Source organism: Populus euphratica, unplaced genomic scaffold (genome assembly GCF_000495115.2).
Source record: "Populus euphratica unplaced genomic scaffold, PopEup_1.0 scaffold75.1, whole genome shotgun sequence".
Taxonomy (NCBI): Eukaryota; Viridiplantae; Streptophyta; class Magnoliopsida; order Malpighiales; family Salicaceae; genus Populus; species Populus euphratica.
Window position 1 is genome coordinate 628532 of NW_011499866.1, and position 18815 is coordinate 647346.

An 18815-nucleotide genomic window follows, 5' to 3' on the forward strand; every position below is an offset into this window, starting at 1 on the left:
ATACTATGACAACATACAGCTCCTAGTTAGGGGACTAACTTGAAGGTTTTCCCAAATATAAATAAACATTGTCATAATCCAATTTTGGCCCTTTGGCTTTTAATTTAATTTTTACAGGGTTTAAAATGAAAAATTAAAAGATCAGAGATTTATTTCGATGAAAAGTGTGATTTGTCAACTTCCGTGAAAATTGAGGACTACAATATACCTTTGTCATTCTAGTCTTATCCTCAAGATAATCCTTATCTTCTTCAAGATAATCCTTACCTTCAAGATAATCCCTATCTTCTTCAAGATAATCCTTACCTTCAAGATAATCCTTATCTTCTTCAAGATAATCCTCAAGATAATGATTAGTTGTCTGCTTTCGAATTCGATTCTAATTCGAACTTCAAAAAAGAGAATGAGTTTGATTGAGACTTTACTTCTCGCAAGTGATGGGACTCTTGCACTATGAATATAGATCTTAGGGGGGGGGGGAAGGATGAACCCGAGAACAGATAATTAACCTAGAAAAACATAGCAAAAGAAAGAAAAGAAGGAGGGAGGGCGATTAGAGAGAAACCCTAAAAGAAAAAACCTTAAGAGGAGGTCATTACCAGAAACCTTAAAAGAGAGAAACACACAAAAAGAAGGGGGCGGCGAACCCTATACTAGTCGCCGCCCCCCTCAATCCTTTTTCTTCCCAGTCTCCCTCGACTTCGCCTTCAGTAGCCACATGCTTAGATAAGTTTCCTTCTTTTCTTGCTAAAATAATTAACTGGTCCGTGTTTGCCAGGGGTGTGCTTGGAAAAAGAGGGCCGAGAGACTGAGGACTAGAGGGACACCGAGAGGAAAATAGAGGAAGAGAAAATAGCATCAGCAGGCCTACCTTCCACTGTCATTATCATCTTTAATTGCAGCACCAGGTAAGTTGCTCTTTCTCTTCTTGCATTTTAATTACATGCTTCCTGTAGCAGACGTGCGTGAGCACTTCACGCACTCCTGCTGGTAAATATAAAAAATATAAAAATAAAAAATGTGTATGCATGAATAAAAATAATGTAAATTTATTGATTTATTCACTGACGCCAGAGTCAGGAATAAAAATACCAGTTCAAATTTATATTATTTTTATTCGTTGTATTTTATTTTATTTAGCTAGAAAAATAAAAAATATGTGCATATGTAAAAATAAATTTATTTGATTTGTTTATTCACTGACGCCAGAATCAGGAATAAAAAAAAATATTAATTTAGATTTATTTTATTTCTATAGCTGCGTAATATTTACCAACGCCAGAGTTGGAAATATTTGTAGTTAAATATTCATTGACGCTAGAGTCAGGGATATTATAAGCAAATTATCATAGCACAAACTAATAAACATATAGCAATTTAAGAAGAAACTAGCAATGCAGCCTGCCTCAGGCAGGACATTTACGTAATGAGTCCCGAATCATAGAATCTCTATTGACCAGTTAGGGTTCCTAGTGACCATAATACTAGGTGACGACTCCTTAAACAAGATCATTCCCCTATCAAAGAATAGAATGCCAGAAATCCATTATTTCCATTGAATTATATTTTTAAGGTCGTCGCGATGTCGGGTGAATTCTACCTTTAATTTAATTTTAGTATGCAAATGGAAATGTTGGATTTTCTGTATGAACAGAGAAGATAGACTTTGTCTTTTAAATTTATCTGAATTAAAAATCAAAATATAACTTCAATCAATTTTACAAAGATCACATCAAGTGCAGCAACATGTTTGGTTTTGTGAAGAGCCTCTGAAAGTGGACAGAGATGGGCCTAAAGCCCATATAATTTGGTTATTTAACCATTAACTGGAATATTGATATTATTGAGCTGTTGGCCGGGCGAGATTGTTTATGTTAAAGATATATTTTCTTAATTAACTTTTAAATGTAATCGAGCGTGAGCGTTTGAAGTCCTAGCCGGTGGATGTGATTGAGATTATAATAAGAGTGAGGACAAGTATTTTTTATTTAGAAATATATTAAAATAAATTATTTTTATTTTAAAAAATTATTTTTAATATCAGTATATCAAAATAATCTGAAAATATAAAAAATATTTTTTAATAAAAAATAAATTAAATTAAAAAAAAAACATAATTTTAACAACTTTTCCAAGCATAATAAGTAATGTGTCAATCTTGAAGCAAAGCAATATGGCTATTCCATTCATGTATTATCAAAGTTTGTGTTACAATTCTGACACACATTATAAGTTAAGTGCAGTACAAATCTGTAAATGCAACAGATATATTGTATATTTTTTTTATTTGATTTGGCAGTGGATATTGTTTTCAATATCTTTATTTGAATTGGTAGGGCATATTTTTTTTTCTCTTATGCCCATCAACTAAATAGGAATAGTTTAATAAGACTTTTTCCAAAATAATTTTCTTATTATCATAACAGCTAATTCTAAATTAGATTATACTAGCTATTTAACTAACAATTCACCAAAGGTTGAATAATTTTTTTAACGAAAAAAAATATACAAACTTCTTTAAAACTAGCAAGTCCCCGTGATTTACTTACTTTTTCAACATGTATTTTGAGTAAAACAATCTCAATCATAAATCAATAAGCCTGGATATACATTTAATTAAATAAATCAAGAATCATTTATGCTAATAAAAAAATATTTTAATGAATCTATTTGACCTTATTTAACCCCAATATTTTTATTTGAAGCACACTATTTTATTTTATTTTTTATCTTAAAGGTCATTGTTTCTTACCAAGAATAAATAATTTTAATTTTTAAAAATAAAAATTATTTATATAAAACATAAAAAATATAGATAAACTAGAATAATTTCTTCAAAAAATTAAACACATACAAAATAATTGAAAACAATCACTATTACAAAAAATCTAATTGAACAATATGAAGAACTAAAGGAAAGGAATATTAATTTAAATAAAAATTAAAAAGATAAATATTAAAAAGATATGAATTAAAAAATTAAAAAAAAAAGAAGAAGTCAGACTTTACTAGGCCTAGCAAGCCAAGTTCACATGCCTGACGCGTTATGAAAAAAAAAAATAGATGACATTTTGTATATCCCATTAACAAATAAATGAAAAAAGATCCAAGCATGTGGACTTATAAGTGTAGAGTGATAAATATTTTAAGTGTTGAGAATAAAAAATAATAATTTCTTTCTAAAATAAATTTTAAGAAATAAAAAAATTTAAAAAAAACTATAAAAGAATGAAGATAAAAACAAAAATAATTATGATATATAGATTTGGTGTAGAGTGATAAATATATCAAGTATAAAGAGAAAGGAGGGAGGGGGGAGCCAAAACAAAAAATATTTTTTTTTCCAAAAAAATAGAAAATTATAAATTTTCCATAAGAAAAAAAAATCATAATTTTGTCATTGTTACAGTAAAAAAATTATAAAAAATAAAAAATTACAATTAAATCACTACTACAATACCAACTAAAATTACTATTTCTAGAATGTGTGTGACCGTTTTATTTTAGTATATTATATAATTTTATAATATATCAAAGTGATTTCATACTATAAATTTAGTTCTTATGGGATCCATTTTTGTTAATGTAGGGATCCATTGGTTAAATGAAAGCGATTTTTGGGAAGATATCAATGAAATTCTCATAGATTTTGTTCTTTTTATAAACACAATTGAAAAGGTATTTTTTTTTATTATATTTATTAAGAAAAAAATTTATTTAAAATATTTTTTAAAGACTATTTTATTATAGATACAACTAGTCAAGATTGTTTTAATTATAGTTTATAAGCTCAACTCAGGACAAGTCCATAGTTAACTCTATTTTTTTATTTTATAAATAAAAAAAATAAAAAATTTTATTATTTAAAAAAATAAAAAATTTAATGGGTTTTAACTATATTTTTTATGAGCTGACTAAATTGTAAGTCAACCTAAATTTTTAATCGGGTTATACTGAATCAATTTTTCTTCTATCATTATTGAATCCTAACCTAATCTAGGTTTTGAATCATCCAAGTTATGGCTTAAATTTTCCAACTAGGTTGGGTTTAGTTTTAAAAGAGTGGTTTTAATTAGATTTTGATGTTAATTCTTATAATTTATTCAAATCATTTTATGGTAAAAAAATATTTTATGGTAACAAATTATTCAAATTCAAATTTATATTATTCAAAATAGAAACAACATTAGGATCTTCAAAAAAAAAAGGAGAAATCAAATATAAATATATAGCCTTTTTTAGGTGTGAGCAAAAAAATAAAAAAACTGCTTAAACCGAGAAAACAAGAAAAAAATAACTGAAAAAACAGAATTATAAAAAAACCTATTAAACTAATTAGAAAAATTAAAAAACAAGCCAGTTCGGTTCGGTTTTGGTTTTAAAAGGTTGAAATCAAATAAATCAAACCGAACCGAACTAGTTCAAATAAAAAAATCAATAATACTATAAATACCTACTTTTCAACTTTCCCCTTCTCCTTTCTAAACCCTAGCCGCCATCCATGTTTCACAATCTTCATCTCTCAACACAGCCTCCACCTCATCTTCACTCTCAACCTTTCTCGCCCATGTTTCTCAATTTTCATTTCTCAGCACCGGCCCCCCCTCCCATTTTCATCTCTCGTCTCTCATCTCTCAACCTTTCTCACATCTCTCAATCGTTCTCACAGCCCTCCATCTTCATCTCTCAACCTTTCTCACAGCCCTCCCTCAATATCTTCATCTCTCATCTCTCTCAACCTTTCTTTAAGGCTTTAAGTACAACACCCCCTCCTTCCCCAAAGTAGATCTGGTGAACAAACTATCATTATCTTTCAATTTTTTTATTCTTTTCTTTAAGCATAGTCGACTAAGCTCATGAATTAACAACCAAACAGTAGCTCTGGAGCCCTCCTCTCTTCAATCTTTATCTTTTAATTTTTGTCTCTGCTTACTTTTTTTTTTATTTCTGTAGATCTATTATGTATTCATTTTCTATATTTATTTACAAGGTTGTTGATTTGTCATAGTATGCTCATGTTGCGATTACTGTAATGGATGTTGTAACAATTATTTTTTTCAAATTTTTGTTTGACTCTTATTCTTTCTGGCTTCCTGATTTTCAATTTTAGAAAACATGCTCGATATGCTTAGCCAAAATGAAATCGGTTTTTTTTCGGTTTTTCCTTTCAATTAACCGAACCGAACCAAACCGAAACTAGTCAGTTTGAACCGGTTTTGATTTAAAAATGAATAAATAAATTAGTTTGGTTAGTTTTTTGAGTGAAAACCGGACCGAACCGGAAATGCTCATCCCTAGCCTCTCTAAACATTATGTTCTTTATTCTTTCAAAGAGTCATCTTGGCAATGGTTTCCAAGAAATTACTTTCTACGGCAGTTCTCATATTCAATCTCTTCCTAGTGTTTAGTAATTTGCATAAACTCCCTACTAATATTTGTGTGTGTTATTTTTAGTGACTTTTTTTTTTAGGCATCGACAGTAACGAAGGATAGAAGTGTGGACATATTACCACTGATGCTTGCTACGTACCAGCGGATTGCGATTCAAGATGCCGACTACATGGGTTTAGTACAGGCACTTGTGTCGTCTTTGATGGTCTTCATATTCCTAGTTCAGGTTGTTGCGCGCTGTGTCAATCACAAAAAGGATCTACCATCGTATGGGAGTCTCGTTCCATTCCCATCACCACCTTCAGCAAATTAGCGGTGGCTAATTTCTTGAATAAAAATATCATAGACAATAAATAAATGATGATTTGTAGTCAAATCAAAATTAGTGTTCTCTTTTGAATCTCTTCTTTGGAAAATTAAAAAAGAAAAAATTATTCAAGATACTAGACATTTCTACCTAGGATCATTCTAAAAATGACTACCGTATAAAATGGTAACATACGGTTTTTGGATTGCAGCCAAAACACATAAACACCTCATGGTTTCTCTGCTAAAGCTTGCATATAGCTTCCTACGTGTGTTCTAATTGTCAGCATTTCATTTAAATTTTGTGAGGGTTTCAAGGAGATTAAGGTCGCATGCATGCATGTTGTGGTACTGGTCCTTTCAAGGGAAACATTTCTGGTTGCAATCCAAAAACTGTATGTGACGATGAAAATGTGTGTGTGTGTGTGTGTGTGTGTGTGCTCTTAAGAAGGAAACTGAAATTGATTGCTACCTATACTGAATTCAACGCGTTACCATTTTATACAATAGTCATTTTAGGGCAGAAAGTGTTAAATACAATTTGTAACATTCAATGTATGTTATTATCTTTTATGGTTTTTTTAGTTGTCTTTTATTAGCTTTTATGGTCTTTTATTAAGAGGAAGTGTTTCTACTTCTTCATTAATTAAGCTTTGTAGTATTTTTACTCTTCCTTGTACTATAAAAGGTGAGCAGAACAGCAAGGAAATATAACTAAGATTTGCCTCTGGTATTGAGCTATAGCTCTACCATTTATCCTTTCAATTCCTCCTTTTTAGTTTTCGCTTTTATTTCCAATAAATTTAGTATCAATGCCATTTGGTTTCTTCTATAGCTTCTTCATTTGGCATCTCTGCCTTCTCCTATACAACTACGCAGATTCCTATCTTCGATGGAAATCATTAAAAATACTGAAGTTCTCAAATAGAGACTATCTTCATTTCACAGGACTTATGGACATTAGTTGACGAGGGGTTTGCAGAACCACCCTAGGAAGGATCTTATACGAACTAGTTAGAAGAAGACGTAAAGGATTACAAGCAGAATATGCAAAGAAATGTAATTGCCTTGAGAATAATACAACAAGGAGTAAGCAAATCCATCTATACTATGATGTTCTCTATTAAGAAGGCAAGAGAAGCATGGGAGATATTAAGAAATGAATTTCAGGGCTCTCAAAAAGCCATATTTATTCGGCTGCAAAATTTATGGAGAGAGTTTGAAAATCTTACAAAGAAAGATAGTGAGGTGGTTAAAGACTTCTCTTCTAGAACCACTAAAATTATCAATCAAATCAAAAGTTATGAAAACAATGTTTTATATTAAAGAATTGCAGAGAAGATTCTCAAGAGTTTGCCATAAAAATTTGGAAATATAGTTGCTGTTATTGAAGAAATAAAAGACATGTCAAAACTTTCAATTCATGAATTGATGAGATCTTTAGAAGTGCATGAACAAAGGGTAAACTATTAAGCAAGCAACCAATGGAGTAGGCTTTTCAAATCAAAGCCAATTTTTCTGACAGAAAGGGAGCAAGTTTTCATCATCATAGAGGAAGAAGATTGTTTTATAGAAGGGACTCATGTGGAAGAGCAAGAAAAAGTCAGAATCACGGTAGAAGAAGAGGAAGAATGAATTTTTAACCAAGAGTAGGCAACAATTGATATTGCTCTATTTGCAAGAGAATTGGTCATAAAACTCAAGATTGTTTCTTCAAGTGTACCTGATATAAAAATTCCACTCACTCTGTCTGAAATTATTGGCTCAAAGATAAGAAAGGTGGCTATGGAGAGAACAATACAGCAAATTTTTCATAGGAAGAAGATCAATTATTATGTTCCTGTATGAATACAGAACATAAAGAAGAAAAAGTTTGGTATCTTGATAGTGGTTATAGTCATCATATTACTGGTGATCACTTAAGCTTTGAAACTCTTGATGAAGAATTTTCTTCTTATGTTGAACTTGACAACAACAAAAAGGTGGAGATAAAAGGAAGAAGTGATGTTGTAATCCACTCAAATGAAGGTAATAAAAAATGCATTCATGATGTGTTTTACTCTCCTAGAATTAGTCAGAATCTATTGAGTGTGGGACAAATGATGAGAAGAGGTTATAGACTGGTTTTTTTTTTTTTATGATGCTCGGTGTGAGATTTATAATAAGAACACAAATCAGAAAGTACTTGTGGTTAAGATGAGTTCTAATAATATCTTTCCTTTTAACATGAAATCCCTTCATCATGTTGCTACGAGGAGTGAACATCTTGATGATTCTCAACTTTGGCACTTAAGATATGGGCACTTAAATTATAAGGGCTTGCAGTTATTAAAGAAGAAGGATTTGGTCTCTGGTTTGCCTTTTATCTAGAATCAAGTTGGGATTTGTAAAGGATCTGTGTATGGAAAAATGCATTGGTTTCCCTTTCTAAAGACAGCCTGGAAAGCTAAAGCACCATTTGAATTGGTTTATGCAAACATTTATGGTTTTATGCATACACCATCTCTGAATAATAAGATATATTTTCTACTTTTTGTTGATGACTTTTCCAGAATGATCTAGATCTATTTTCTTAAAAAGAAATCAAATGTTTTCTCTGTCTTTCTGTAATTCAAAGCTCTTGTAGAAAAGCAAAGTGGATGTCAAATGAAAACTCTAAGGACAGACCATGAAGGAGATTTCATTCACAAGCCTTTTGTTGATTACTGTAAAGAGAATGGCATTCAAAGGTAACTTATAGTCAGACATACACCTCAGCAGAATGGAGTTACAGAGAGGAAGAATAGAATTATTGAGGAAATGACAAGAAGCATGCTAAAAAGAAAAGGACTTTATAATAAATTTTGGGCAGAAGTTGTTAACACTGCAGCTTACATTCTCAATCGCTCTCCAACAAAAGCAATCAATAATGAAACTTCATTTAAAGCATTGCACAAGAGAAAGCATGATGTTAGCCATCATAAAGTTTTTGGCAGCATTGTTTATGCTCTTATTCTTTCTTAAAGCATAGACAAGTTTGATGAGAAAAGTGAGAAGCTCATCTTTATTGGCTATAACGATGAATCAAAAGGTTTCTGACTTTTCAATCCTAAAAAAGATCAGTTACTGCTATTCAAGGATGTTATCTTTGATGAAACTACTACTTGGAAATGGGAAGATTTTGTTAATTCTAAAAAGACAAGTCTGAAGTTACCTCAAGCGTTAGAGTAGCTTGACGTTTCTAATTTTTAAATCAAAACTGGTTTAATTTTGCAGAATGGAGGAAGCTCATTAAGTTATATTGATGAATTAGATTTAAAAACTCCTCATACAAGAGTTTGTTCATTAATTGATATGTACAACTCTTGTCATGTTGCTTTCTTTTCAAGTGAACCTCACAATTTTGAAGAAGCAGTAAGAAAGGAAGAATGGAGGAAAACTATGAATAAAGAGATGATAAGTATAAAAAAGAATCAGACATGGAAGTTGGTAGATTTGCTATAAAAAAAGAGAGAAAACAGTGGGGTTAAAATGGCTGTTCAAGATTAAATACAATGAAGATAGCAGCATTTATAAGTATAAGGCTAGAATTGTTGCTAAAGGTTATTCTCAACAGCCTAGAGTTGATTTTATAGAAATCTTTACACGTATTGCAAGGATGGAAACTATTAGAATTGTTCTTGCCTTAGCTGCACAACTTTATTTATAAGTGTTTTAGCTTGATGTTGAATCAGCCTTTCTTAATGGTGAATTGCAAGAGGAAGTCTATGTTCAGCAGCCTCTTGGATATGAATTAAAAGGAGAAGAAGATAAAGTTTATAGACTTTATAAAGCTTTATATAAATTAAAACAGGCTCCAAAAACGTGGAATCATAAAATTGATTTTTATCTTCATCATAATAGTTTAAGCAGAATTCAATCCAAACCATCACTCTATATAAAGAAGAAGGGAGAAGATTTTATAATGATTTGTCTCTATATTAATGATCTGATTTTTGCAAGAACAAGTAAGGATATGATTGCAAAATTCAAGACTGCTATGATGAAAGAATTTGAAATGTCAGATCTTGGCTTAATGAGATATTTTCTTAGTATTCAAGTGAAGCAATCTCCTCGAAAAAATTTTATTTCACAAGTATGTTACAGATCTCTTAAAGAAATTCAATATGTTAGAGTATAAACTAATAACATCTTCAATAGTAGCAAATAAGAAGTTACTATAGGATGATGGTGCAGCAGAGATTGATTCAAAGTATTTTAGAAGCCTTATTGGGTCCTTAATCTACCTCACAAATTCAAGACCTAATATACTTTATTTTGTCAGCATTATCTCTAGATTTATGGAGAATCCCAGCAAACTTTACCTTGCAATAGCTAAAAGGATCTTACAATATCTTAAAGAAATCAAAAATCATGGAATCATGTATAAATAACAAGATGAAAATAGGTTGATTGGCTATTCTAATAGTGATTGGACAAGAAGCTATAATAATAGAAAGAGTACATCTAGATATGTGTTTTGTCTTGGAACAAATATAATATCTTGGTGTTCAAAGAAGCAAAGTTTTATAGCCTTATCTTCTGCAAAGGCAGAGTATATGGCAACAAATGAAGTTATTTATCAGTCAATTTGGTTAAGAAGAATCCTGTGTGATCTACAGTAAAGTATTCTTGATCCTTCCACTATTTTATGTGATAATATGTTAGTTATTACTATAGCCAAGAATCCTGTTTGTCATGTAAGATCAAAACATATAGAGTTGAGGTATCATTTCATTAGAGAGATGGTTAGCAAGAAAGAGATCCAGCTAGAATTTAACAACGTTTATGGTCTACCTGCAGACATCCTCATCAAAGTTGTTCCATTTTAGAAGTTTCAGTAATTCAAGAAATTTTTTAAGATTACAAATTAAAAGAGGGTGTTAAATATAATTTGTAATGTTCAATGTATGTTATTATCATTTATGGTTTTTTTCAGTTGCCTTTTATTAACTTTTATGGTCTTTTATTAAAAGGAAGTGTTTCTACTTCATTAATTAACCTTTGTAGTTCTTTTACTCTTCCTTGTACTATAAAAGGTGAGCAAAACAAGAAGGAAATATAACTAAGATTTGCCTCTGGTATTGAGCTGTAGCTCTATTATTTATCCTTTCAATTCCTCCTTTGTTTCCGCTTTTATTTCCAACAGAAAGAACTTCATTGACTATAAGGGGTGTGGGTGTGGGTGGGTGGGTGGGTGTGTATGTGTAAACCCATCATATTTGTATTACTGAATTGGAAAGATTCTGAGCTTGGTGGTTGTGTATAATTATTTTGTTCTTAATTATATATCTCATGGGTGATCGATTAGGAGTTTTTTCCCCTTCACTATTAATTCAAGGTGTACATATCGGAAAGAAATAATTACATGTTGTAACATATATATGCGTATGGGAAACCAATCACAAGGATAATTCCTGAACTACCGTTGCAGCCCAACAATCAGTTGCCCTGGTATGTAACTACCGCTTAGTTTGATTATTATTATTTTCTGCCAATTTTTTTCAAAACAAAGATCTAAGTTTATCGTTCTTCTTTGTTTATTAATTGCAAGTTTGAAGGCCCTTCTTGGGAGAGCTTTCTAGGAAGAAAGGATGGCCTGACAGCTAGCCAAACTGGTGCAAATAAGGCCCTTCCAAGTCCATTTGATCCCCTCATTGCGACTGCATCCAAATTTGCTGCTGTTGGACTAGACAGTAGAGACCTGGTGGCGTTGTCTGGTAATTAAATCTTGATATATAAGCATATATTTTCAAATAACGTGAACGAATTTAATAACTGGTGTCTAATAACTTTTTTGCTAGGTGCCCATTCATTTGGCCGGGTCCGGTGTCTGTTTTTAACTCCCCGGCTTTATGATTTCAACAACACCAGGAAGCCTGATCCCACTTTTGAGCAGAACACAACTGAAGATACTCGAGGTGGAAATGGGACAGTTCTCACTAACCTAAACCCAACAACAGTGAATACATTTGACAACAGATACTTCTCCAATCTGCAAACAAGTGCAGGCCTGCTTCAAAGTGACCAGGAGCTGTTTTCAACTCCTAAATCAAATACAGTGGAGCTGGTTAACCAATTCAGTGCCAACCAGACAGCTTTCATTGAAAGCTTTGTAGCTTCCATGATTAAGATCAGTTATATTAGTGTTCTAACTGGGATGGAGGGAGAAGTGAGGACTCGTTGTCTAAGAGTGAATAATATTTAAATATGAAGTCGATGGTAATGTTTTAAAGTTTGCAGTCTACTCTTAAAATGGTACTATCAAAAAACAATTAACAGTTATTGGATTCTGATTGAGCTTTTCTGCATGTCTATTGATATTCAAGTGCTAGTTCTTAACAGAAACCTTACTTATTTTGCCAGGAAAAGAAAAGTGAAAGATGGATTTATTTCCAACCGTAAGAACGGCCTAAGATGCAGGGAGTTTTAAAGCAATGCCAAAAGGGCTCTATATCTTTGCCTACATTCCATAGAATTCTGTAGATTTAGTGTGGTCGTTGTGTGTGTGTTGGAGCTGCGGGCATTTGAAGACTTGGCGCAGGTAATTCTGTATAACAATTAGGCCCAAATTTAAATGCAAAACAGCAGAAGGCATTAAGTTTAGGCTACAAGAATGCATTAAAAATGGTACGGTCCACTAAAAATAGCCTAAGGACACCAAAAAATAAAAACACTGAAAGATGGATTTATTTCCAACCCTAAGAACGGCCTAAGATGCCGGGAGGTTTAAAGTAATGCCAAAAGGGCTCTATATATCTTTGCCTACATTCCATAGAATTGTGTAGATTTAGTGTGGTCGCTGTGTGTGTGTTGGAGCTGCGGGCATTTGAAGACTTGGTGCAGGCAATTCTGTATAACAATTAGGCCCAAATTTAAATGCAAAACAGCATAAGGCATAAGTTTAGGCTACAAGAATGCATTAAAAATGGTACGGTCCACAAAAAATAGCCAGGAACACCAAAAAATAAAAACAGTGAAAGATGAATTTATTTTCAACCCTAAGAACGGCCTAAGATGCAGGTAGGTTTAAAGTAATGCCAAAAGGGCTCTATATATCTTTGCCTGCATTCCATAGAATTGTGTAGATTTAGTGTGGTCGCTGTGTGTGCGTTGGAGCTGCAGGCATTTGAAGACTTGGTGCAGGCAATTCTGTATAACAATTAGGCCCAAATTTAATGCAAAACAGCAGAAGGCATTAAGTTTAGGCTACAAGAACGCATTAAAAATGGTACGGTCCACTAAAAATAGCCCAAGGAACACAAAAGCATAGCCTTCTTCGACAAAATTAGGCCGTTTCTATAATTACTTCAGCTTCTGTTTGGCGTTTTGTTTGCCTGTTCTTATGCTATTCTTAATTGTAAAATATTGATTGTAAAAACAAATGTACATTGAGTTACTGGGGTGATGCTGATTTTCCTCTGCCTTGGATTCCAATAAGGGCATTTATCAGCTGATTTTCTGGAAAATTGTTGTTGTTGTTCATCAACTAGAGAGGATTGACAAACATGAGCATTTTTTCCTGATGATTTGAAGAGTTTTTGAGGCTTAAAAAATTATGGTAAAAATAACGTAGGAGAAGGGCTCAATTGCTAGCTTAAATTAATAGCAGCATTCAGTTTTATAACCATTTTTTTGGTGATATTTTGTTGGAACAAGAATCTGAAGTAAGGCTTGAGTTGTGGTTCAGTTAAGTTAGTTTGTGGTCTTTAAGGAACCAGAAGGAGAAAAATGTCTTTATGGGTTTTGTGACACGTGGTTTGCTCTTATTCTGTTACGTGTCGTCTGTTTGAAGATGCTGATTTTTAATGGAACACTTCAAATTAGTCCCCCTGTTAGGGCTTTTCTCATTGGAGTTTCCAAACTACTGATATTCTCAATCGTGTTCCACCATCCTTCATTGTTTCCCATTTGGATCCCTATGATATTCTGATGTGAGGATGGAAAAACGGAACAGTCAATTAGGTTCCAGTTACCTCGATCAGATAACATTAACTGACAGTCGATGGATGTTGATGAAGGGACCCAATTGAGGAACTGATAAAATATGAGGGACCTAATAAATAAAATCAATAAATAGTTTGAAGAAAAAGACTAGCAGCTTCTCTGTTGAAGCTGTAATAACTATCAGATAGCTGCTGATGTTTAGAATGGAAATGCAGACATGGAAATATAAGCATTGGTGCTATCCTTAAGGACTGGCACGTTAATATTCGAGTTTCAGTTGTTGGATTCTAAGGATTTAATTCTATAATTTTGATCTTTGTGCTGCACTGATAATCTGAGATGTTCTTTAGATTTCCCTGCAAAGATTTGTATTGATCTTCATCTTATGGTTGTGCATTTAAAGCATGCAAGTGTTGGCCTGGCTTTGTGGTGCACTGCTTGGTGCTAGACAGCTTCTTACTTTAGCTTGTTCTTTTTATGGTTTGTCCGGTTGACTTGCTGCGGGTCTGGCCTTCTGCTTTTGCTTTCGAGATAGCAAAATAGAAGAGCTCCAACCTTTCACTTCAGAGCACAATGAAATGTCGCTAGCTAGCATTATCATGTCAAGATGTTTCTGATGATGCAAAACATCTCTTGCATCAAAAGGAATAAGCTGGAGTACCTCGTTATGGCTAGCTAGCACTAGCTAGCTGATCCAAGACCAAAAAAGGTGTTGCAGAAAGGCTATAATTTATGGTTTCTAGTGGCTGGATAATGTTAGAGATTGTAAGGTGGCTCTGTCATCAGTCCACTTCCATATTATTCTTCATAATTAATAGCCGTAGTTGAAGTGAAGCTGCCATACACTTAATGTTCATGGCAATTGCCAGTTATTTAATCAAGCAGAAGTCAGCTTCCAGCTGCTACTCTCTAATTAGATATCAGAATTGAGAAATTATCCTTATCATGTTTAGTTGCTGCCATTAAATTATAAAAACATGTCCGTATTCGCGTGGCTAAGCCTGTCAGGTGCTGACAAAATTAGAATTCTTCTTAATCTCAGTACCTTCGATTTTAATATGACACTAGTGCTCTTAAGTGTGCTTTGATTCATGAACTTGCAAATAAATGCTTAAACTACATTGAATCTGATAGCAATGCACCCACTTTATTTCATTCAAATTGTTTGTCGGTAATTTTAAATATTCAAGTCTGTAAAATCTATGCAAATGGTGAAGCTTAGTGCAGCCTTTTGAGCACAGGAACCAGCCGCAGCCGGCGCCATACATCACCAGCACTAATACTAAATAGAAACATGTGCTGTATTAGTGTAGACAAGTTGAGATTAAATTTGTCTATGATGTTGGTTATAAATAGAACTTCAAGTTTTTTTCAATGCTCAAGTATCTGATCCTTAATCTTGTTAGAACAAGTTTTCTTTCAACACGTCTTGTGAGAGAACTTTCGTAGCTAGTAGCCATGAAGAGGTCGAGCTGCTATAACGGTTATTCGTTGTTTCTGACAACGTTGATGTTATGTGTAGTTGCCAGGTCCCAACTGACTACTGATTTCTATTCGACAACATGTCCTAACCTTCTCCAAATTGTCCGTAGAGAAGTTCAGAAAGCTATCAAGTTCGAAACACGTATGGCAGCCTCTTTGATTCGGCTTCATTTTCATGACTGCTTTGTCAATGTAAGTTTAAGCATGATTCGGCTTCATTTTCATGACTGCTTTGTCAATGTAAGTTTAAGCAGACCCATGCTTATAAGCCTGTGCATCTAACAGATTTATTTCTGGAGGATTGAGTGGTTGCAATATGATTTCCTATGGCCTTTTATGACTTCAGATTGATGAGTTTAAGAATTATTCCACTTGCACCTTGTGCTTTTTAGGCACACTTACTTTTCTTTTTTTAGATATATTTTGCAATCAACTTCTGTAAAGCATCATTAGGTCATAATTGACATAAAAACAATGTCTTCTTCTTGATAGGGTTGTGATGCATCAGTTCTGCTGGATGGAAATGATGGTGAGAAGTTTGCTTTGCCTAACATAAACTCGGCAAGGGGATTTGAAGTTGTGGATGCAATAAAAACTGCTGTGGAAAGCCAATGTAGTGGTGTTGTATCTTGTGCTGATATACTAGCCATAGCTGCCCGAGATTCGGTCCTCCTAGTAAGTTTACTCTTTAGATCCTTGCTCGTTTCCGAACACATCAGGTATCCTGAGATAAAACATTTTGCGAGTTAATGATCTTAATAAATTTTGCAGAGAGGACTAATAACTTCTTACAGCAGATGATGAGCTTAATATATATCAAAGCAAGTGTTTATTGTAGAATTTCCTCATGACAAATATATGACTGACTCTGATAAAAGATTTCCTTCCTGAAATAACATATATATCTAATTCACTTTCTTTCTTGAGTTGCATTATCACAACCATTCAAGTGTTAGTCCAATATAATATGTTTATCAAGTGAATATGAAGCATTTATAGATGACTTTGGATGACAATATTGCTGCAGAGTGGGGGGAAATCATGGAGAGTTCTGCTCGGAAGAAGAGATGGACTAGTGGCTAACCAGACTGGAGCAAATGCTAAACTTCCTTCCCCGTTTGAAGATGTGGATACGATCATCAACAAGTTTGCTGCAGTAGGATTAAATATCATAGACGTAGTCGCCTTATCGGGTAATGCATCACATATTCATGGACGGCATGATGCTCTGTGGTCAACTTTGATAAGAAATGCCCCCGTTATTGCGTGTCATCAGTTCTTGTGTATTCTCATCAGAAATTGTGACTTTCATCTATAATTGCATTATGCTGAAGATTGGATATCATGTAAATTCATGTAGGTGCTCACACAATTGGACAAGCAAGATGTGCCACCTTCAACAACAGATTGTTCAACTTCTCGGGAACCGGTGCTCCGGACAGTACAATGGAATCAAGTATGGTGTCTGATCTGCAAAATCTGTGTCCACTAACTGATGATGGCAACAAGACTACAGCTCTCGATCGGAACTCCACTGATCTATTTGACAACCACTATTTCCAGAACTTGCTAAACAGTAAGGGTCTTCTCTCATCTGACCAAGAACTATTTTCAAGTACCAATTTGACAACCAAAGTTCTGGTTCAGGCCTATAGCGCTAATCAAAATCTTTTCTTAAATGACTTTGCTAATTCCATGATCAGAATGGGGAATATAAGCCCGCTAACAGGGTCTAGTGGAGAGATCAGGAAAAAATGTAGTGTGGTTAATTCGTAAGACGAAATTCATTAAAGTAGGGTTTGTTAGGTAAGGAATGTGCAAAAGTTTATTGCTCTCTATCGAAGCTGTATGGTCAGTGAAGTCAGGCACTACAGGTCTTGTTTTAGTCCATGAATAAATTCATAATGAGGTGGGTTTTATATATTTTGATGGGATACCTGTCTTCTCTCCCCTTTTCTATATTGCAATACCATGCAGCTCAAATTGTACTCGTACTTGTTAAGCTAGAAAAACGATAAATAATAAATAATAAAAACATATTTAGTTGACATAAAATCAATCTATTACTTAATAGTTTTAAAGTCAAGTTATATTTTTTCCCAAAAAAAAAGAAAAATGTTATTTTTATCTTCATTATTTTTATATCTTTTATCTCGAAATAGTAATCAAATACTAATATATAAGCCATTACTCATCTTCGATAAACTTACATTTCTTGAACTAAATGGGATTAATATGTCCTGATTATCAATAAAGTTCCTGAAAAGAAGATAACACATAAGAAAAATGGCACTAAAGATGCAATCATGGGCATCATTGCCAAGCTCTAAATCTATGCCTTAAGCAGCCAGGACGATATAAAATGAGTCTATAAAAAGAGTGAAACTATCACATTGTTAGCAGCATATCATCTCGGGCCAGATCATCATCATTCAGCAATCTGTAGCAAAGTCAACGATGAGCCTCTAGTTCGATAACATGCACCTCCTGCTCTCTTACAAGAGGTCTTGGGTTTCAGCCTCTAGTAAATCACAAAAAGTTCCGCAGCAAAGTCTCTAATCCCATTAAAGTGGTTCTGAAGCAAAGTCTATTAAGCCAATTGTACAACTTTACGAGCCACGAAGAATTGGCCCCAACAACTTATGCTATTAGGGTTTTTCACCTTCAAAATATTACTGAATTTGTTGGAAATGTTATCCTTCGATATTTTAGCTCTATGGACTTGATGAAAAGTATCTTTAGCTATGATTAAGAGGGGAAAATGTTGATTTTCCATTTTTGCAACATATTAAACCGAAAATATTATATATGTTGATTGTTTAAAATCTGGCATTCAAATCATTGTATGCTGCATATGACCATCCTTAAAGCCTTGATCTATTGCCAACGATAAGGAATCAATATTATGATTATGGAAAATGTGGTCATCCAGGCAAGATTTCACTCCTTGTGACTTTGTCAGACAGATTTCTATGGCATTTGGCAATTCGAGTAGCATACTTGCACCTACTTTAGGCATGTTTGGTCCCAGTAAATCTGAAGTTTCTATCATCGCATAATTCAGAATGTACATGACACTATGCCTTTCATTTGGATCATATTTTTGCACAACATCAAAAACGGATTGGTTAAAGAAAACTTGGCAATTTTGGTTCCATATCGCAGTAATTTTTTACCAGTGGATAGTGAAGTCTGTTCAAATAAATATATTGTTTGTTTGATTAGAAACATGGTTTTCTTTTATTTAAAAAAAACCATTATAATTTGAAATGCAAGTTTCAATAAACATGCCAATGTCTGCAGAAGATAAGTAGGACACAAGCAACACAAAAAAAATATAGAAAATTTAATGAGCAAAGACAGTTTAATATATAAATTATCAATTCACAGTTTTATTTTCTGAAAAATAAAATATATAGTTGTTGCCTCTTAAAAGGTCTGCAAGATTTCTAAAAAGGTCAGAAAACGCTATCTCTATTAGAAAACAACTAAGAATTCAAAAACATAAATGACATAACCAAAACAAAAAAATCCAAATTAGAATAAAAGAAACATTGGAAAAATAATAAAATCAACCTAAACAAGAGCATCATGTCTCAAAACAAGATTATAAAAGATTTAATGGTCTGTTCAACAATAAACAGTATAATGGTTACTCCAGTTAGATTTTT

General features: G+C 33.1%; 2 protein-coding genes and 1 long non-coding RNA gene across 3 annotated transcripts; all 3 read left to right on the forward strand.

Annotated features, from left to right (window-relative positions):
• Positions 1-4365: 4365 nt before the first annotated feature.
• Positions 4366-5875, forward strand: LOC105126140 (uncharacterized). Its single transcript, XR_842357.1, has 2 exons — positions 4366-4791; positions 5455-5875. It is a non-coding gene; the product is annotated as an uncharacterized LOC105126140 (long non-coding RNA).
• Positions 5876-11136: 5261 nt separating this feature from the next.
• Positions 11137-11923, forward strand: LOC105126278 (peroxidase 15-like; the record flags this gene model as incomplete). Its single annotated transcript, XM_011027097.1, has 3 exons — positions 11137-11169; positions 11270-11435; positions 11520-11923. Coding segments are annotated over 3 exons (603 nt in total), but the record flags the coding sequence as incomplete, so codon positions are not given.
• Positions 11924-15005: 3082 nt separating this feature from the next.
• LOC105126139 (peroxidase N) lies at positions 15006-17076 on the forward strand. Its single transcript, XM_011026898.1, has 4 exons — positions 15006-15336; positions 15637-15819; positions 16172-16337; positions 16505-17076. Exons 1-4 carry the CDS (start codon positions 15121-15123, stop codon positions 16918-16920), a joined length of 981 nt encoding a protein of 326 aa, XP_011025200.1. The 5' UTR covers positions 15006-15120; the 3' UTR covers positions 16921-17076.
• Positions 17077-18815: the final 1739 nt, after the last annotated feature.